The 23098-nt window shown below is 31.2% G+C and overlaps 1 protein-coding gene across 1 annotated transcript in view; it reads left to right on the top strand.

Annotated features, from left to right (window-relative positions):
- The window catches only part of LOC125064464 (patched domain-containing protein 3), a 42333-nt gene that overhangs the window by 13539 nt on the left and 5696 nt on the right, over positions 1 to 23098 (top strand). The window contains exons 2-4 of the mRNA XM_047671505.1: positions 17908 to 18184; positions 19058 to 19275; positions 22782 to 22960. Of these exons, the coding sequence (XP_047527461.1) occupies positions 17908 to 18184; positions 19058 to 19275; positions 22782 to 22960 (674 nt within the window). The remainder of the gene's footprint in view (positions 1 to 17907; positions 18185 to 19057; positions 19276 to 22781; positions 22961 to 23098) is intronic.

Raw genomic sequence — 23098 nt, 5'->3', positions numbered from 1 at the left:
CTTGCACGCAATGAGGCGTGCACCTGTTGATTGCACGTTGCGTACTTTTATATGTCGTGTTCTCATTCTTTCATTCAGATCATAGGAAAGTGGAATCTTAAGCTGACGTCAATAATAATGGATATTACGACTTGCCTTATTTTAATAATTTACTACTACATCAGTTAACTTTTACTTGCTATTGCTAATGCCCAGGCCACTCTTAGTTTGGGGTAGAAAATCCGAGAGCCGCGTGTTGAGTGACGTTGCCGATGGGGCCTTGAACCATCATTGAGACGCACCCAGAAGATCTCTTAAAAAACTTTTTTGGTTAATCGGGATTCTTGTCGTGCTAATGGTAAGTGGCCACGACCTTCCATCCTTCAATGAGAAACCAACCTTTCGAGTTAAGATGTTATGTCCCTTATGCTTGTAGTAAGACTGTTACACTTATGTGATTGTTTCAAATATAACATTTTATATTTTGACATAGTTACAAATGTATGATAACTTTTGTATTATTATTATAAAGAGTAATTGTTCTGTATAACTCATATTCGAATCACGTTAATTTTTTTATTGATATGGTCTTGGTTATACCATTTCTGGCAACGGCAGGGTTGCAAGTCCGGTCAACCACCTCGACTTTCCTCATGATTCCTAATACATATTTTGTTTTTATACTACATATGTATATTGTACAGAATATGTTGTATTTGATACTACGATAATAATCATCAATTAATTTAATATAACTCACGTGAAAATTCCCAAATGGATAGAATCGCAACCTTCTCTACAAACATTGTTAGCGTTTGAACCATATGTAATTGAGTTCAGGAAGTGTCATCATAAGGAAAGCCCTGTAACCTCGGTGCAACCTCCCGCGTTTGCCTTAACCCGACCACGATGATGCCTTGATGTGACCTCGAGGCACTTGTCACATATCTATTCTTTAACTACAAATATTAGATATATATATATATATTTTATGCAGACAGATATGGACAAAAAAGAAGACTTCAATAGTACGTTTAGATCGTACGAATTCCTGTATAAAAAAGAAGAAAATTGGAAATAGTGTTGGTCTTCTTGGTGTTATTGGAAAAAAATGTTGGGTTAATAATGGAAGGCAATATTGTAAACATAACCAGAATTGTTAATTTATCCTCATATACACACGGAACGTACACGAATGCGTTACAAATTTTGAGTAAAAACGGAAGTATCCCATGTTAGAGGGCTAGGGCTAGGGCTTGATGCCGAGATATTTTCATCGCTAGGCGACTGGCACCTTAGTTTCAATATTAAGGCATAAAAATAAAATTAAAAATAACGTTGATGCAACAGCGAGAATAATCGCGTCATCCTTCTTTTGTTTTAATGAAAATTTAAATTGTTTTATGTGAATATGTTAATAAGGAGTCGTTAAATTATGACCCTAATTCCTATTACAAATTGTCTCCGAATAATGAGTATTCTTAACTCAAGTTAGTTTATGTTCGTGGTTAAAGGTTCGTATAATATAATGTTTGTGGCTGTAATCGCATACAGTTTAAATATTTATGAGTTAAGCAAGAAGGTTTTATGAACAGAAAATATTTCGTACATTTAAATCGACTGTAGCATTGGAACCAGGATATTTATTGTATGTTTGCTTTCAACAATATGGTTAACCTCTCGAGTTAATTGAAGTGACACTCGATTCTTAGAACTCCGATCCAATCAGATATCTAATACAATCAGCAAACGCTCGATCATTGAACCTTAAAACTTATACATAGTTTTGGGATTTTGACTTTTGTTCCTTGAATTTTCAAGTAAGTGAATAATCTTTCATCGAGATAATTTATTCAAAATGTTTAAACCGTGTTCAAACACGTGCAAGTTCAACATAGGCCTTGATATAATAAATATACTGGTAAGTCCACGAGGACTACATTGAGGATGAAAAATTTCAATGCAGGTCAGGTGCGACCTTAACTTTTGACTCGGTAAATCTTTATATTCCTGGGTCATTTAAACAGTTAATTTTGAATACATAAAGATCGTAAAATAACGGGTGAACACCGTTTAATTTTCTATAATAATATATCTATTTATTATTAATAATTTATCACGTATTTGGCCGTTAAGGAAAGCTGCTTGGATTGGTTGAAAATCTGACTCACGTGTATCAACCAATCCGCAGTGGAGTCTGCCACCTTCTCAAACTGAGTAAAAACCATAGCCGAGCAGTGAGACATTAATTAGCTTATACGTCATATATATTTTTGGTAAATAGTATTTCTTAAAATTCTTAGTGTATAGATTTTATAAGAACCATTGAACTTTGACATATCAATCCACACGGGCAAAGTCCCAATAAATGCTTCAATGTATTTGACAAACTGCTATCTAATCGAGCTATATAGATTGTCGATATCTTTATTAGTTTTAATTATAAACCATTACCATTAAGGTTGAGTCTCAATTTTTCAATCAGATGCATTGAAACATTGACTACATGACATGCAAATGAATTAGTAACGATTAGGACATGGTGTGGCTCGAGTGACCATTACGTGAATGATTGTTTCTTAATATTGCGTGGTAGCAATTAAAATATATAACTACATAGTAATATATTTTGACCTTGTTTATTACTAGTGAGGTAACCAGTATGTAATATAAGAATTTGGGATAATGATTACGTAGTGGTCAATACTACCTATACTAATAATAAAAATGCCAAAGTCTGTCTGCCTGTTACCATTTCATGGCTAAACCTGTGTACTAATTTGTAATTTAGTATGACGTAAGTTGGAACCCTAAGGATGGAGAGAGCCTTTTTTTTTTAAATTGCGGGTTTTATGCTTTTCTTTGACCCAAACGCGATTATTTTTCACGCGGGCGGTGCCGCGGTTGCACCAAGTTTATTATATATATTATATTGATGCCTTGATAATTGAAAAGGTTAGGTATAGAATCGTAGATTGCGGATTCAAACTTGGATAACCTCCAATGAGTTCGAATGTGTTTAATTTGTGTTTATAATTCATCTTGCGCTCGGCAGCGCAGGGAAATACCGTTAGGAAACCTGCATATATCATATAAAATCTGCCACATATTAATTCACCAATCATCACTAGAGCAGCGTTATGAAATAAGCTCTAAATGTTATCCTACAAAAATGAGGAGACCTTAGCCCACTGGGCTATTGGGCTGGGATATCTACTGGTTGGTGCTACTATGACAATTGTGTGCAATTCGAAACATTACATCACCATACTTTTTTCAAATCGGCTTACTAAGTAAATAGAAGTTGACAGTATCTTTAGGCTTTATGGTAAATGATAAATAAGGCCGAATCGCACACACGTGTAATAAGGTAACGCGACCAGTTAGAATGAGGATGGCATTGCGACATAACAGAATATTAGAAACATCCTCTGAACTAGGGCGTTTAATTACTTATCCGTTTGCCATTATGTTGGCCTTATAGTTACCCGCTTAGAAAACTTTTATGTTAAGGTTATTTAGTCACTCATTACGAGATTAAAATACTTTCTTGTCTTCTCGCTTCGTAAAATGATACATTGTATTAAAATTGTCTAAAAATTGCCGAACGAAATGTAAACTTATAAAACGAAATTAAATTGAGAATTAATATACTCAGAAGAATTAATAAAATCTCTGTAGTTACTCTTTTTCAATAATTAATTTATGTATCGTATGAAAATTTAGAGCCGAGATGGCCCAGTGGATGCGTGCATCTTAACCGATGATTTCGGGTTCAAACCCAGGCAGGCACCACTGAAATTTCATGTGCTTAATTTGTGTTTATAATTCATCTCGTGCTCGGCGGTGAAGGAAAACATCGTGAGGAAACCTGCATGTGTCTAATTTCAACGAAATTCTGCCACATGTGTATTCCGCCAAGCCGCAATATGCTCCAAACCTTCTCCTCAAAGGGAGAGGAGGCCTTTATCCCAGCAGTGGGACATTTACGGGCTGCTAAACCTAAAAAAAAAAAATGAAAATTAACGAATTTATAATATATATTATAAAATAATATTATACATAAATATAGTATTTTCTTTATTTCCTTAAGTAAGCACAGTTATACAATTAATTATAAAGATAAAATGCTACTTCTAATATCTAAGTCTTATTATGAATTACAAATTTTCAATATTTAAACATTAATACTTGGTGTCGTGACGTCATCCATTTTTGATGAATCGTGTGTGATTTTTCTAATATCTCATTAATTAATCATTGAGTTTAATGAAAATAAATATAAATATTATTTTAAATGTTAAATATTTTGTTTATAAACGTATAACTTATTGATGACAAAGTTTATATATAGATAATATAACTTTTCTTTACTCAAATTATTACAATCTCCCTCTTAATATAACTCGTATATTGATGGATCGTTAGTCGGACATAACTGACAGCATTATTTCATATCATTTAAATGGATTTTGACAGTTTAATCTTCGAATTTCGTGAAAGCGAATGGTAATTAGAATAATCTCCGAACTTTAACTTTACTAGGAAATTCGGAAACCCGGCTTTGGAAGATTTCTATTTAGTTAAAATATCTAATGTTGAAAGGTATAAACAACACAATTAATATTTATAACAATACTACCGAACCGCCCCAGTTTCGCACGGCTTCAATTTATTAATAAAGAAAATAAAAAGTGAAGTGAAGAAGAAAATATTAACTAGGTATATTATTTTATTTTATAACGTTTATGTGATTATGTCATAAATTACTAATATATATAATATAGTAATTGAAACATATGTATATATTGGCTTATAAATTTAAATTTGGATAACTGTCAATGTCAATATTATAGCTTTTTTTTTTGTTACACGTAATTTGGAATCGATGTGAAGAATTCATTCGAATGATAAAGAGTAAAGGACAATTTTAACTCATAATTAATTTATTTAAGGAGTAATATTTAACTATATAATACTCGTGAAAACTGTATGTTGTCTACTAAGTATACGTAAGGAAAGATATAACACAGTATAATGGAGCATTATTGGATATCTCTCATGCTTTCTAGAATTTAGAAATTTGTAAAAGTAATTTATCTCATCATTGTTCTAAAATGTATACAAGCTGTAAGCTAGGAACAATGAGATTAAATTCAAGTAATTTGGACAAAGACAATGATATACGAGTTAACTATAGGAGATATAATAATAATAAGTCGCGATGTTTTTATACTACCGGAAAGTTAACTTGGTGGTAGGTCTTTGTGCCCGCCTGGATAGGAACCATCCATTAATCATATTTTCTACCGCCAAGCAACAATATTTAGCATTGTTGTACGCCAGTTGGAAAGGTGAGTAATATAGTGTATCTACAAGGGACATAACATTTCAGTTCTCAAGGTTGGTGGCGCAACGGCGATGTAAGAAATGGTTTAAATTTTATATGGCGCCAATATGGTCAATGGTGAAAACTTACCGTCTGGTGGCCCATTGGCATACAGCTTACAGCTTTATAAACTAGCATAAGTTTAAGCTTTAGAACTTGAGGTCTGATCAATAAAAGTTAAATATATCTGTCCAAAATTTCAAAGTTAAATCGAAATTGAGACATGAGTGTAAAGTAATAGAAAGCGCTTAAATAAAGAGAAGCGAGTAAAGAAGTAAGGATGTGTACTTTAATAAAGCATTTTTTCTATACGCTGGAGAAACCCAATTACGCGTTTCCCGCGCATGAAGGTGTGCCGGGATACCCACTAAAAACCAGCGGTACCCTTTCCGTCCCATCGAAGGAAGTCATATAAGGGACTTACCGGCAATTATGTGCCGAGATACACACTAAAACCCAGCGGTACCCTCTCTGTTCCATCGAAGGGAGTCACGGTAACGCTTGGCTATAATATAGCCTACGCAGTTTGTATCAGTTAAGGATGTCATCGCGCCAAATAATTTCAAAAGACATCGAATATATGACCCGGTCAACCTAAACGAGTATCTATCACAATAACAAGTGATCGATGTACCATGATCAATTAAAAAAAAGATGAAATCTTCTTACAAGAAGTAGACTACGAGAATGTCTGTCTTAAATTTTAATAGCAACTAGAATAAGTGACGTGAAAGTAAACCTTTGCATAGGTGAACGACACGTCGTCACGTGGCAAACGGGTAGTGTATCGATACACAATAATTGCTTCATATTTGTATAAAACTACCGCTATATTTAACTAGGTAACACGGAACAATAATACTTTCATTTTAATATGCGTGGTAAATAAATATATTATTGTACCTCGTACGCTATAAAAAAAAACAAATGACATTCTATAGAACCATTAAATTTAATTTGTTTATTAATTTATGATTTTTGTAGTTTCTAGATGGTACTAGTTTAGTTTTTATAAATATTATTATAACTAAACTAAAGGTTGAAAGCAAAAAGTTTGGTATTCGTTTGACATTTATTGATTTTAAAAATCTTATTAAATTTAATAATAACAATTCTTTGCAATTTAACATAGTATAAACATTAGGGTCACTGTTCGAGATAAAAAGCAATTTAAGAAGGATTATTGCGCAATTCATTTTTTTAACTGGCAACATTTTACGCCGTTTATGTAAACTATGCCTTATTAATTGTATATTAGGAGCAAGTGTCATTGTCGATTAGCAATGAACCTTGACCCGGGTCGTTAGATCTTGTAAACTTGAACTACGATGTAGCAATCTGGTTGATACCGAGACTGCCTAATGACATAAGGACATGGGTATACTGACTCAACTCGTCCTTACATTAAAAACTTTCAACACATCTTCGCTATTGTATATATCGCATATATATTGACGTTACTGTGAAGAATATTTTTTTTTATTATTAATATGTTGTAAACATCTTCAATGAGCAAACAGTAGTACAGTATAGTTTCTAAGAAGTAGCACGCATTGCGTGAGAATAATTGTATGTAATTAGTATCTCCATAAATATCTACCTAAATTAGGCAAATATCTCTTTAATAATACATAGAAGGTAATATTGCAACATACTGCATATATTTTTACTAATATTATATAATATTTTTAATTATTCTACTTTTTTAATCTATGTAACTTTCATTGTTAATAATGTACTTAATAATAATCAATTTATGTATAAACTGATTGTCGCCTATGGCTTTGCTCGAGTTGTAGGATAAGGTCGTCAGGTTTTGTGTATAAAAAATCTAATTTCTTCAAATTTCATTTAAATCTGTTCAGTGGTTTGGTTGTGAAAAAGCAACAGACAGACAAAGTTACTTTCGCATTTATAATATATATATTTACACTATTCATATTGTACATGCAAATTAACTATGTCTGTCTGTTACGGTTTCCTCGATAAGCCACTGAACAGATTTTGATGAAATTGAATACGCAAGCAAGCAAGCTTAATTCCCAAGAAAGAACCTTTTTTTAATTCCCCCTAATGGAGTGGGTGATATCAGTTGTATAGATGTTTGCTATAAAGTTTTATATATTTTACGCTAGTAGAGCCGCGGGTTCTACCAGTAATACATAATAATATTTTTAGTATTACTATAATAAATATATTGTTATTATCACTGAGCTATGGTTTTTTTTTTTTATGGCATTGGTTGGCGGACGAGCATATGGGCCACCTGTTGGTAAGTGGTCACCACCGCCCATAGACAGAGGCGCTGCAAGAAACATCAACCACTCCTCACATCACCCATGCGCCACCAACCCTGGGAACCAAGATGTTATGTCCCTTGCGCCTGTGATTACACTGGCTCACTCACCCTTCTAACCGGAACACAACAATACAGTGTACTGTTATTTGGCGGTAGAATATCTGATGAGTGGGTGGTACCTACCCAGACGGGCTTGCACAAAGCCCTACCACCAAGTAGATATTATATACATATATAACAATATATAGAATTGAAAGATTACATCACAATTAATAGTATTAGTCAGTCATGATATTCACCCTATTGTCGTTAGAGGCGTTTGTGTAATTTGTGTAAAGACTTTATTTCGTTTTCTAAGTCTATGGGTGAATTTATTTTTATAATAAATAAATATATTTCCACGTTCCAAAAAAATAATATTAAAAATAAAATTTTAGATTATACTAATAGATAGGAATGATAAAAAATATTGCATTGGAATTTCAAGCATCATTCGAATCCATTGCCGAGGTCGTCTTAACTTTAGGAAAGGATCTTAGGTATATTTATGTTTTAAAAAAAACATTCAAACTAATTAAACTAACTACTCAGTATTTGTACAATGCCTAAAATGTACGAAAATAAGGTATTTTTTTTAATATTTTATTATACCTGGGAGAGAATAAGATTGAATTTTAGATAAAATAAATTTACACTGGTAACTTCGAATAAATTTTAGCTACATATATAACATTTAAGGCACAACAATATAACTCTTGAAGAAGATTATTCTAATGAATGGATAGAATTATTGAATTATTTCTTAACATTTTAAACGATTTGGTGAATTTTTTATTTACACAATTATGTTGTAAACTAACATATTTGTAATTTCGTTGCAATGTTTTGTTTATCATCGACTTCCAAACCTAAGAGAATTAGATTTGTAATGTGGCTTGATTATAAGACCATAGATGACCGAAGTTCAACCCGAGTTGGTCAATTATAATAGTTATTAGGGTTTTCTGTATATAAATTCTCAGTAGCAGCCCGGAAACTGTATACTCTTTATCGTGTTTTACAATTTGCCGCCCTTTCGGGTTATCAGAGTGACGCTACAAACTTAGTATAAAGTATAAAAAGTACATCTGTAATTAAGCTCTATAATATGGCCCACGCAGTTTTCTAATACATTTACCCGATTAAACGACAGCAAGCACTGAACGATGAATATTCCAAAATATAGGACATTAAAATTATATACCTGAAGCATATAATATAGAATAGCTTCGTAAAGTACATTAGTAATGCATTGTAATTAAAAACCCATTGTTCTCATTATTTATCGTAGTGATAAGAATTGTTTAGGTCGAGTAAATTTAACCATTACTAAGTCCATTCCAAGTACAAAGGATAAGTCCGTTTGAACTGATAAAGCTTTCAAATGAAATAGGCACACTAATTGTTTGCAAAAGATTACAAGCAAACATGATATTCGTGTTAACGTGTTACTTCTAAAATCGGGTGGATTATATTTTGTGTTAAGATAGTAACAATAGGTTTGCTTTTAAAATAGTCCTTTATAATTATACATAGGTAGATATGATGTTCGAAGATAAAATCATGAATACTTTGAAAAATATCATCCTTTACATTTAGAGTTAGACGATAATTACTCTAAAAGAGTTCTGATTTTATTATATTGGTGGAAAAAAATCCTGAGCAACAGGTAAGGCTATAACGGATATCCACTCTGTTATAGAGATTTTTTTACAATACCAAGAAAGCTTTTATTAAATACATAAATAATCTTTCTTTGTAACTTTAAACGCGTATATATTTTTACGTTGATTTATGAAGGTTTTTTTTATACATTTCGTAACACTACAATTCAAAACTTTAATTCAAGAACTCATCGAGCATATGAAGCAAGCACATTTTATAAGCGGGTCACTACATCCAGTAAAAAATTTAGGTGTTAAGTTAATAGATCACTTGGAGTACCTCTCAAGAAAATGAGAACGACTTTTATGATTAATCTCTCTATCTACAAGACAGATGGACACACATTCACAATACGGATTAGTTAGCATACATTGTGGATTTGAGAAATCCAAGTTTATTACGTTTCTGACACGGCAAAAGATGATTATATTTTACATAAGAAAGTGATTTGAATAAAATATTTTAAAGTAAATATTCTAGTTAAACATAATACTTTAGTAATACTAGTTATCGCCCGCGGCTTCGCTAGCGTTTTAGTTTATAGGCATAAAATAGAAGCCTAAAACATGGTTAACAGTTTTTACTCGATGATTCATCAATTCCAAAATAACAGGACTAGGACATATGTAATGACTACCATTATTTCTGTTATTTCAGCAGATTGAACAGCGATATATTAATTCTTAGGTAGGACTTTGTGGAAGTCTGTGTAGGCACCACACACTCATCACTTTTTCTACCGCTTTGAAGGTGGAGGGAGCCAGTGTACCTACAGGCCATGTCATGTACATACCAGGTACATGTTCTATAGCGCAATAGAATGTTGAGGAATGATTTATATTTCTTTTGGCGCCGAAGTCTACGGACAAAAGTAATCACATAATAATAATTTGATCTATTTACAGATTTTCCGTCCTGTAATAAATAATAAGAAAAAAGATAACGAACGCTTTGAAATAGTTAGTTTTTTATTAACATATTAAATGTGCTACGGAAATCGATTGCTTCCTGGTAATATAAATTTGAAGTTGCTCAATGCTATATGTTTTTGGTACCATTAGACTCGAATAAAGTTGTTTAAGCAAGGCCTCTTTTTAATTTTGTCATACTTAACGACGTATGTTAAATGATTGTAAGGTTTTTATGTGATTATATATAAATAATTATTTCTTTATTACCTCTTAGTGGGTTAATTTGCTCGTTGGTTTAATAGCTAGCTTATAAATCTGCCGATTCTGAGGTCTTAAGTTCAAATCTCAGATACAGTGAAAATTTATAGGTTTTCATGCCGACAAATTGTTTGTAGTAGTCCTGAGTAAGGAAGTTGGCACTGACAAGCTCCCGTGCCTCAAAATTGTGGAAAAGTGTTGGTCCCGCTCTTGATATAATTCATTCGTGCATAATTGTCGTCCTTTCGAAATATTAGAATAAAATTGAGAGTCCGTCTTGTGTGTACTATAATAGCTCAAGCACAGGTAGCCTTAGAAAGTCCATCGTGACCAAAATCTTGTCGGGATTTTTTTTGCTTGTTCAACATGAACTGACTGGCCGCACGATCACTTCGTATGGCTGATTTCTGATAAGACTGAGTGAGTTAATGTAATAACAGCAATACGGAAGATGACAATTTAGATCCAATGGTGATGAGCAATTTACTGTGTTCCGAATGGATAATGTGTCTTATAATGATGAACTACGAGCGATCATGACCTCCTACCGTAGGAAGTTCTGGAAATTAGCTTCCTATGGTCTTATCATTTGCGTTCACATTTATACGTATGTTGGTATATCTTTTCAGGATTTTATCGAAAACGTTTGACCAATAACCATGCTATTTGGCTCGTATGTTTATTTTTACACGATGAAGGTTTTATGGAGTCCATTTTGTTTTAAGTCGTAGCTAGATGGCACTGCAATACATTTATTTGTATACAGTAAACCATAATTTTTATTGGGTTGTCGTTGTTGCCAGCGCGTGAATGAATTTGGCATGGACGTAAGGAAATATGCCCGTTAATACTTGGTTATTAAATAATTAATAAAACATATTTTTTTTCTTATATTGAAGGTTTATTTGAGAGTAATAATATGTAATAAATCCGTCACTATCGGCTAAATATTATAACTTTTTCAGATATTGTTATAATATTTAAATAAAATATACTAATTACTTAATATAGAATTTCATATTATAAGTACATATTAATATTAATTAATAAAAAAATATCTGTTTTAGATAAAACCTTATCATCGCTAGCTACTAGAGTAACGCGTAGCACACATTTACTAATATTTCGAAATAAATTTCCAGAGCAATTATATTAATGACTTTTTTAATTTGCCGGATTTTCAAGTTATTTATTGATAATATAAATTATTCGATAGTTATTTAAATAGGAAACATTGCCCAACAATAATTTATTGATGTAAAAAAAAAATTTAATGTTAAAAATGCCTCTACTCTATATTTTAATTCAATAAATGAGTGTTGCACGCAATTTGTCAGAAAGAGAACGCAATAAATTGATTAATTACTATCATACTAAAATCATTTAGATGAAAATGAATTACTTTATATAACAATATAATATAAAAAAAGGTTTAAATTTAAAAAAATGTTATCCTGAACACAAAAAAAACTTAATACTTTAAATCATCTATAATACTACTGCTCTGATTTTAGTATTATCTATTTTTTAAAACTTTAAGAACATTTTACACTTATATATTTATTTAAGTATAACTAAGAATAATATTTATAACTTTTTTTAAAAACGATAAAGATGTACAAAAAATTCCTATAAACTATTACCTCACTAGTAAAACTTTATAGTCGATACTTTAAGTTGTATCTCCACGTTACTTGCCCTAATAGCTTTGGAATGTCATATATAAAACACGAAATACGGTGTAGATAACGAATTCAAAGTGCATTCGACTAATATCAACCGATTTTAATGTTATTTAAAACTCGTTAAATTAAATTATGTTTATACAATGTGATCGATGAAAGAAATTCATTCATGTTAAACTATTTTGAAATACTAACCACAATTATGAGAAACATGATTCCATTCATTACTGAGAAATAATAGATTTTTTTTTTTAAATATATAAATATTACCTTTACGAGAATCTATTTAAAAAACATTTCATCTAGTTATACAAATGTTTATAATGTATATCTATAACACGTACCGTACAAATGAAACGAATACTTTATACGATATTAAACCATACAATAGAAGGGTTTATATTTTCAACAAATATACGTTTTTAAATACATATCGACAACATTTTTCAAAAATGGAATACCGTTATGTAATATGTTTTTTTCATCTCATCTAAATATTTAAATAAATGTAGTATTAGTTTATATGAGAATATTTTCAAACAAATAAATATATATAATAAATACCCTGAATTTACAATGTATAAATAGTTGTATTTACGGACAAATATAGGCACATAAATATAAATGTAATACCTACACATACACTAATACAATGTAGTGTTAATCTAAAATACAGATCGTTTTATACGACGTTTAAAAATATTTATGGATTCGGATTGAAGAGTGTTTGATATCAAAGCGTTCCAAAGTACAGCTAAGGCGATGAGAGATTTTATTTGTTTCGTACAATGCATACTTTGTGTTTCATTATATTTCGTACAAGTTGTAATTGATACAAATAATAATTTAACTATTTTATCGTGTAGAAAAGTTACTTTACATTTGAAACTAACGTACGAATCTAAATATATAACAAATAAAGAATGTAGATTATAAGTAAAGAAAAACATTATAGCTGTAAACTTGCTTAATATACGAATGTCTTATAATGATTATAATAAAAACTGTCATTGACTATTTTCAAATTTAATGCCTTTTTACCTTGTTCCTTGCCATACATAGAAGAAATATATGAAAGTTTAAAGTTTATAGCTTCTATGAATGAAGAGTCTCTTTTTGCATTAACGATGTATTACAACCGAATTTCGGTCACTGTGTGACCATCAATACCCATTTATTAGTTGCCTACAATATAAATACTATATTTGTATATATACTTTGATTAATTATATAGTAAGTATTTTTTGCGCAAAATATCATTAATATGCAAATCACAAATCATAGTGATAAACTACGTTGTCAAAACGTGTAAAAATATTACTATTAATTGGTATCGTGACCCAAATAGAATTATAAAACGACCTTTAATTTTAATATATTTTATTATATTACTAGCTGTTTGACCAGAGTTCGAACGGGCAAAATTTTTTTTTTTTTTGCTGGACCCGTTTGCATCGCCTGCCTGGTTAAATTAGCCAACCTAGGGAATCACGGAAACACACACAAAAAAGATCATCAAAATGAGTCCAACAGTTAACTTATATACCTATGTTATGTTTGAGTTCTGCGTAAAGTATTCTACGTTCTCCAACTTCAGAAGCATGTATATATGATTTGGTAGGTAATTCTTGTCAGTAAATCTCTTTATGTTTTTTAATGTACCGTAATATATTGTATTGTGTAAGTTAAGGTATGATGGTTTAACATGTAAAACAGGTCAAAATCCTCAAAAAAAGACAAGCGTTCAGATGAATAACACATAAAGAGAGACGATACTCCAGAAATTTCCGCTCGGAGCTACTGAATCACCTGCGCAGAATCCTACGTTACCACCTTGACCTGATCTAGAACACGTTAGCCGGGTCTTAATATGAATTTTACAAGGGTCAGAGCGTTTACGATTTTAATTTTCAATTTCCTTTGATAAACAAATACAATACACGTTGAATATATGCTAATATTACAAAGTTGTTGATTTTGTTTCATCAGCATCATCAGCAGCCAGTAAATTTTCCCATTGCTGGGATAAAGGCTTCCTCTCCCTTTGAGGAGAAGGTTTGGAGCATATTCCACCACGCTGCTCCAATGCGGGTTGGCGGAATACACATGTGGCAGAATTTCGTTTAAATTAGACACATGCAGGTTTCCTCACGATGTTTTCCTTCACCGCCGAGCACGAGATGAATTATAAACACAAATTAAGCACATGAAAATTCAGTGGTGCCTGCCTAGGTTTTAACCCGAAATCATCGGCTAAGATGCACGCGTTCTAACCACTGGGCCATCTCGGAATTTGTTTACTCGCTCTTAATTAAAGAACTGTCAATATATTTTTTTAAATTGTCTTTGTGCTGGATAGCCTCTTTTTAGGAATATTTTAGGCTATAAAACGTAAAGCTCTACGTTTATAACTCTTCCTGTGTACCTAATCATTCATTCTGTAAATATGCCATTTCTGGGTAAAATCTTCATCTCCTATCAAAGACAAGTTTTCGAGCTTAATCCACCACGCTGCTCCAATAAACATTGGTACGTATAATTCAATAATGGCTGTATACATAAGTGACAGACTGTCATCTGAAAAATGCAGGTTTCCTCAAGAATCCTTTGCCGCCGAGTACGAAGCATATAATCGTAATAATAATATAAAAAACAAAATTAAGCATATGAAAAAATATCGGTACTTGGCTGGATCATATCGGCTCATAAACAAGCATTTATATGTAGAACTAGTGACACAGTTAGTGTCGAAAATCGAAAAACAAATATCAGACACGCAGGAGCCATAAACCTTTACGTAAAAACATTTGACATTTGACATTTAGCATACTTAATTACTTTTAATCGACTTCAACAAAAGCTTAACTCGAATTGCCTTCGATTAAAAATTTTGTATAAATTAATTACATTGATATTATTGATTACATATATAAGTGAAAGGTAGTGGTCAGCCGTCGGTCAAGGCGTACCGCGCAGGTACGCTACGATATCATAGAATTACCTCGAAACATCATTAGTTAATTATCCGTCTTGTAATTATATAATTAAAAATCTGATCCACTTCAAGTCTTGTAATCAACAATTACGTGTAATTGGAGGAAGCTTGATATAAATTTGCATCGATTGTTTGAAACATGCAAGTAACATGTGGGTGGATTTGGGTCGTCCCAGGATCTTCGAGTGTATCGAGCACGAGCAGTAATTAAGAACTACGAGATTTAATTGAAATAGAATAGAAATCTCATTATAAATAAGAGAGTACCTAACTGTTTAATATATAATTATAAACAAACATACAGGGGCAATTCTACTAACAGTTATAATACGTGTGCTATTCTATTCCGACCCAACTTCGACTGTTTCTCACAAAAATAGAGTCAACTTTATCGTAATTGATGTCAACTTATTATATTTCGATCTAACTGAACGATCCGCAACTGGATCTTTGTTTTAGTAGATTAGGAAAACGGCAGAACAGTAAAGATAACGATTCGATTGCGATAATTCGTTTGTAGAATTATCCCCCAGTATAAGCATACGCATACACATAATCACATATTATATAACTTTTAGTTTAAAAATAGAATGTCTTTTTGGATAGTTATTTTTTAGCTATTTTTGTTGAACATATTACGTTAAGCATACATTACGTACACTTCAAATGAAATCCATTAGTAATGACTAATAACAATGATTTTTGTTTTATAGTGAATCTTTTAAAGTATATTGCCCTGATTTAAATAGAGATTACATAATATGTAAAACAATCTAGAATTGCTCTATAAAAGATTGAGTGAAGTAATTTTAAAAGAAAAATGTTACGTTAACGATGTTTTCAAGAGATCGGGAAGTTAAATTTGTAATTGAGTTATTTAGCTTTTAATAGTACAGTTTAGTTACATTTTCTTAGGTAAAACTTAGAGGATTATTTCTTAAAAAGAGCATATAATTTAAAGTCGTAATAATTCTTACAGATAAAAAATATTTTTTAGAAAAAATATATTAGACGTATTTTTAAATTGTATATTTATATTCCTTCGTCAACACACAATCTGTCGGTATTTAAGAGTGTTTCTTATCCCTTATTGCAAATAATTGTTCCGGTTTACCTTAAAAAAATATCATCATTGTTTGTTTAAAAACTTAAACGAGTATTTTTTCTCGTTATTCGTAAAGTAAATTACCTACCAAACGATATTTTGTGGTGGGTATCTCCTACGGCCGATTTTTATTGATTTTTAAAATAAAACAAACATTGAGATCAAATTATGTAATAAGCATAATTTTGTTTTGGTAACCATTATTTGGTAAACATTACAAGGTAACCACTTGAATTAAACAAATCTTACTAATATTTTTTGCTCGGTTGGAGTTTTTAAACTTCTACTATACTTGTCTAATATATAATGTGAAGTTGATAACTTGAATTAAAGAAATTTTGGTAAACGGTAGTACGTGACGACACATATATCTAATTAAGGGTACATACAAATCGAATAAAAGAGAACATAAGTCATAAAAGTTAAAATAAGTATCACCTTTTGTTTTGATATTGTCTTTACGGTGTTGGAAATCGTTTTCGTACAAGTTGGTCGACCAATATCGTTGTAAACGAATTATAAACGCTTTTATCATAGTATATATATTATATTAGTTTATTTTTTTTAATAATTGATTTATTTTTAGTCTGACGTCATGACGTCAAAATAAGGTATATTTTTATTGACTATTATCATGAGTGCTTTGAATTAACAAGCACTTATTTCTTAAAAATATTCAAATATGCATAGCATGATTAACTGAAAAATACAACCAGGTTTTGTTATGAAACGAGGGCACGCACGAGGGACATGCTACGTGTTTATACATATTTAAAAACAAAGTATAGAACGCTGATTATAACATTCGTACAAATAAGGTGGCCATTATTGTCGGGTACCTATATTAACAACTTTAGGTCCTTTTTTCGTCTTAAGTTATAACATTGACATACTTTAGATTTAGATAACGAGAAGACTTTTTATTCTTGTTAAGTCAACTGAACTTTTATAACGATCCTTGATTTAGGAAATGTTTTTTATTAATTAATTTATTTAAGTACGAATAGAGATTGTATTTCAAATCTTGGTGTTAAGGTATTATCCAGGCCCTTCTGGATAGACGCACCATAGGCATAATATATTAACCTATTCCATAACCATTTATTTTACCGTATAACAATAGTAAGCAATATTTGTATAACAGTGTTACAGTTTGATGGTGTAAACTAGTGTAATTACAGATACAAGAGATGTATAATGCCTTCGAAATGCATAAAAGCAAGACAATCAAATATGATTTTACCTCTTTTAAATAATATTTGATTAAAATGGTGCAATGTTTCAATCGATTTTGTACCTTCATGTTAAGTAACGCAAATTTTTTGTTCATTTACACAAACATAGTATGTCATAGTAATACGTAAATATTTCCATTTTAATATAATATTTATTGCAAAATTTTAAAGTATTTTTTGCTGACACTCACTAATTTCCCTAAGGTCGTATGTTTTAATAATAACCTTTAAAAATGAAACTATTTATTGAATTTATCGAATCAAGCCTAAAACTATCTTATGTCAATCACAAGAAACAAGAATACGTAACATTTAAAAAAATATTTAATTTAGTTTTTTTATTCCAGATGGGTTGTAAGCTGACATTTGTGGACGATGTCCTAAATAGATCTTTCTACAATCTTGGGTTGATAGTCGGCAAGCAGCCAGGCTACTTCATAATAATACCAGTCCTCCTAACACTGCTCATGATTACTGGCTACCAGCGAGTGCACTATGAAATGGACCCAGAATACCTATTCTCACCAGTCAGCGGTCAAGGAAAGTTGGAGAGACGGATAGTCGAAGAATATTTCAAAGTCAATTATACTCATAGGTTCAATGTTGGAAGGATAACAAGAGCAGGTGCGTATATTATGAATATATCTTAAAAACTAAACGACATCGAAATGCACACAAATATAAGTACACGTTAAACTAATAACAACCCTCTTTATAAGTCGGAAATTAATAATTAATAAACCATAGAGAGCATTAAAATTTAATCCTGTAATTTATATTTTGACATTTCGAACTGTCTGGAACTTACACGCAGGCGAATGAAACTTAAGGCAATATGCAACTTATAAAAAGTGCCAATACATTGTTAAAATTTAATATATCTATAAACAAGTTGATATTTTTAATCTCTACGCTTTGAACGATACGAACGATAAGAACGACTACTATAATAAATCTTTATAAGGATTTACGTAATCGGGCAATTCAACAAGTGCATATAATTGCCGTATATTTAATCGTTTGATTGATGTAGACCTTTAACAATATTTGCTTATTTCATTAGTATTAATTATCTTCAAAACAAAATATATATAATATGTATGTAAAGGAATTTATAAGAAGAATGAATGATGAAATTACTGAATTAATATGTATAGAATTTAAACATCGCCTAAATATCTTGCACAGTAAGTATGTGTATCTATTATCTCAGTAGGTGAACTTGCTTTTTCGGGAATCTTAGGGAAACGAAATGAGAACTGTGTGTCGTTTTTGGTGAACTTTTCATGTTTAGTAAGAATCAAATTTAAAATATGTTTTTAATAGTATTTTTTTAAAAAGAAGGCCCAAAGTACTTAGTATTGTAATGATTATTAATTTATAGATGGTCGCAAACTTGCTTTATATAAAGAAATAAAATAAAATCTTTCTGAAATAACTGTAAATCGAATTAAATTGTTGAAATTGTTAGGAGTTAAAATATTATTACTTCCACAGGCAGATTCGGGCGAGTGATCATCGTTGCAAAAGACAACACAACAAACATGCTTCGAACCGAAATATGGAAGGAACTTCGGCAGCTCGACGAATACGTACAAAATATTACGGTGACTTTGGACAACGGTGAAACATTTACTTACAGAGAGGAGTGCGCGCGGTGGGAAGGGCAATGCTTCGCAAATGACATCCTTAATCTGGACAAAATTATCGGCGAGGTAAGTTTTTTTTTTTAATCTCTTAATAAGATATATAATTGGTCCACTGGATTTCACCTGTTTTCGACGAATAATTTCTTTATCTCATCCAACAAAATTCAGATTTCGTGTGCTTAATTTGTGTTTATATTTATTTGTCCTTCTCGTGATCGGCGGTGAAAGAAACCGTAGGAAGAAATCCTGAATACGACAAATGAAATTCTATCTCACATGAGAAATCACCAATACTCGTTGGGGCCGTTTGGTGGTTCGAAACCTTCAAACAGTCATATATTGTCGGACTTGTTTACCGTTACTTTCATTACGAGACCGACCTTTAATATTTTATACCATACAAATAAAAAAAAAACTTATACACATTAAATAAGGTCCTGTATACCATGTACATTTTCGAAATTAATTTTGAAATAAATAATAAATATATAATAGTTATCGTATAGTAGGTTCTACAGCTTTAATGTATTTTTCAATTATGGGAACGATGTATGCATAGAGAAAAACTAGTTTCAAATAATATTAATTAAAATATATTATAAATATACTCTGTTTTGGGTTAAAAATCTCATACCAAAACGGCGTATAAAATACAAGGAAAAATATCAAAGCAAATTTTTAAGCATATAATACCGTTAGTCCTGATCCCACCATTCGTGTCGAATCACCGCCTTGTCTAAGAGTAAAGAGATAATGCACATACCATATATACCATAATGTGCAGTAAAAAAAATCCCGTGCTGTTAAGCATGACCACTTTGTTGCAATCGATGAGGGAACTCCTCACTCCATCATATTCATGTTACCAATTTATAAAAGTTTGACGCGGAACCACAAAATAAACAATTGAACTGTAGTCACGCTTAAACAATAGATAGTTATTAGTCATGAGGATCACTAAAACCACTGATCGCTATCAATAAAAATGACGAAGCGTAAGACTTAAGATTCCTTTGTCATTGATGAATAAACGTATACGGTATGACAAATTCTAAGAAATTGTTTTTATAGGGAATTAAATATGTATAAGGAACAATCCATCCCAAATCGATGATATTTTTGTAAACAAACATATTAGGGATCAAAAACCCTTAAAACTCGTTTTCGATGTTATTTTAAGCTTACGAGTTGAACATTTACAGTTACATTAAAATTTAAAATAAGTTAAAATGAACCTCGTTAACGAAGACATGAGAGCTTTATCCCAAAAAACATGCAATATGACATTTTCCATTTGAAGCCTTACCTTCTGTTAGGAATATGTCAAACTAGTTAAAAAGTAGTAAATTGTCTATGGCGTAATCTTAATGTCTGATTAGATTGAAGGCAAATCGTTATAACCTAATATATATATTAGGATTGCTCATTTAATTGGGATTAGACAAAGAACATTTATAAATATACGAGACTAAATGTGATAATAATACACATATGCTATTTAAATATATCATTGAAATAAAACTAGTTTTTAACGGATTTAATCGCGTATATTAATTATTTTAACATCCCGACGTTTCGAGCACTTTGCAGTGTTCGTGGTCACGGGCAGACGAACACTGCAAAGTGCTCGAAACGTCGGGATGTTAAAATAATTAATATACGCGATTAAATCCGTTAAAAACTAGTTTTATTTTAATGTGTAATAATCGCGAAAATCTAAGACAACATTAAATATATCATTTTAAATGTAATGAATAGTTAAATAAATAATTTTATAAACCTATTGATAATTCTTTACAAACATGACATTTCATGAATGTATTCATGTGAAAGTTACATAACAAAACACTACCAAACATAATATAGGCTGTGCTAACATTTTTTTTTAAATGGAATGCCATTTTATGACCATTCATTAAAAACAATTGAAATAAATCGTTAGCGTTCATACCTATTGTTTAATTTTGTGTTCTTTTGTGAAACAGAATAAGTGTTTATTGGCTAAGACATGATTTGTATTCACAGCATTGCCAATCAATAAGACGGATCATTCGACCAAGGTTTTTTCTCTAACTTTATGTAAATCTCCGTCCTTTAGATTACTTTTTAATGACATACTTAATCTTATCGTCTACATAATACCTAATTAACCAAACTATTATTCTCTCTAAATGTTTTAAGTATTTTAATGGTAGACTATTACTTTATGCAATAGTTTCGTAAAAACAAATAATTTAAACAAAGACAAATGCATTCGAATTTGGTAATGATAATATGAACAGTTTAAAACCTCCCTAGCGTTGTTATAGTCGCAGGATTGAACCATTGGGCTATTCTCATCTTTACTACTAGCTCAAGCTTTACGTTATCTTGCTACTATAATATTAGTATTCAAGTAATTACGAACACAATTTAAAGTTTTTTTACAAAACAGACATATAAACTTTACGAGACAGGTTAAAAACTTTTTTACTTCTTAAATAATTACCTGTTAGTAATGCCCGACTATTAAAAAGTGATTGGTATAATATCAGACTAAAGGCGTAAAACCAGCTTCTCGAATTGTCCACGTGTTACATTTGAAATATTAATAGTTGTTTATAGCTTGCTTCGTATATTATTAATTTATCGTCAACTCAAGACTCTACGCTTGAACGACACTGAAATCCACTGAATCGTAACGGAGATTTACGTGTCGTGTTAAGATACAGACGAATGATTATTTGATACTGAAACCGCTTTGCACAACGACATTATATTTTGAATGTAGATATACTAGTAGTTTTTGGGATCATACGTTCATATTGATTGCTGTAATGAACGAATTTCAATAGGAAAGTAACTGCGATTGTAGAAAGAAATACAATAAAACATATTATATTGTATATTAGTTTTCGCTCGCGGTTACGCATGCGTTTTAGGGGTTTGTTTGTTTTTATAAAATTTCATAAAATTCGGTGCCGTGAAAGAGGCAGACAGGCATTGAGTTACATTGGCATGTATAATATTAATATAAATCATTAAAAGATACAGTTATAGATAAGGCTCATGTAAATTATACAAACCGTGTTTGCTTTTATATGAGTATACATTATTTTTTCAGTTAAATATACTTTTTAGACACTCACTAGTAAACCCATGTAAATAAATTATACAGATCCAGGCACTTTGGGAATATTAGGGTATTAATTATGTGCAAGCTTTCGATTAAACGAGGATAAATTAAGGCATTAGTCCTCCTTCCTCGACGGTTAAGAAAATTAATCACGTATGGGATAAGCTTATACAAACGATCACGTTAAGTGAAAAGTCATAGAATAACAGTCGAACAATTACGGGCATAACAAAATAGCGATTTAAGCCTAAGTTACGCAGTGTCAGAATATTATGTAAATATATATTCGCACTTAGGACCACAATAAAGTTAAACCTTTGTCAAAATCGCTTCATTCATTGATGGCAATTAATACTAATGGATGTTTAAATATGAACAACTTAATTATTAAGATACTTTAACACTTAAAATTTCTAAGTAAATGTGTTTTAGCACGATTCTAAAATTTTTGTTACAGGTGGAACGAGGCGAATTAAATTTGACTTTTCCGATCATGTTCAATCCTGTTACGTGGGAGGCTCACGCTTTTCCCGTATTCTTCGGCGGTTCGAAGGTGGTTGATGATATTATAGAATCCGTTCCCGCCGTGCAACTCGTATGGTTCATTAGAACCGACAATAAATTGCAGGAGAAACGGTAAGGATAGACCTAACCTAACGTTAATTAATAAACTCATAACTTTTGTAAATTTTAATGTGATGTTGGTGCCTTAACCTGTTAGCCTCAAGATGTTATATGATCCATTTTTTTATGGCATTGGTTGGCGGACGAGCA

The sequence above is a fragment of the Vanessa atalanta genome, chromosome 6 (genome assembly GCF_905147765.1).
Source record: "Vanessa atalanta chromosome 6, ilVanAtal1.2, whole genome shotgun sequence".
NCBI lineage: Eukaryota > Metazoa > Arthropoda > Insecta > Lepidoptera > Nymphalidae > Vanessa > Vanessa atalanta.
The sequence above is the reverse complement of the archived record's forward strand: the minus strand, read 5'-3'. Positions and strand labels throughout refer to the sequence as shown.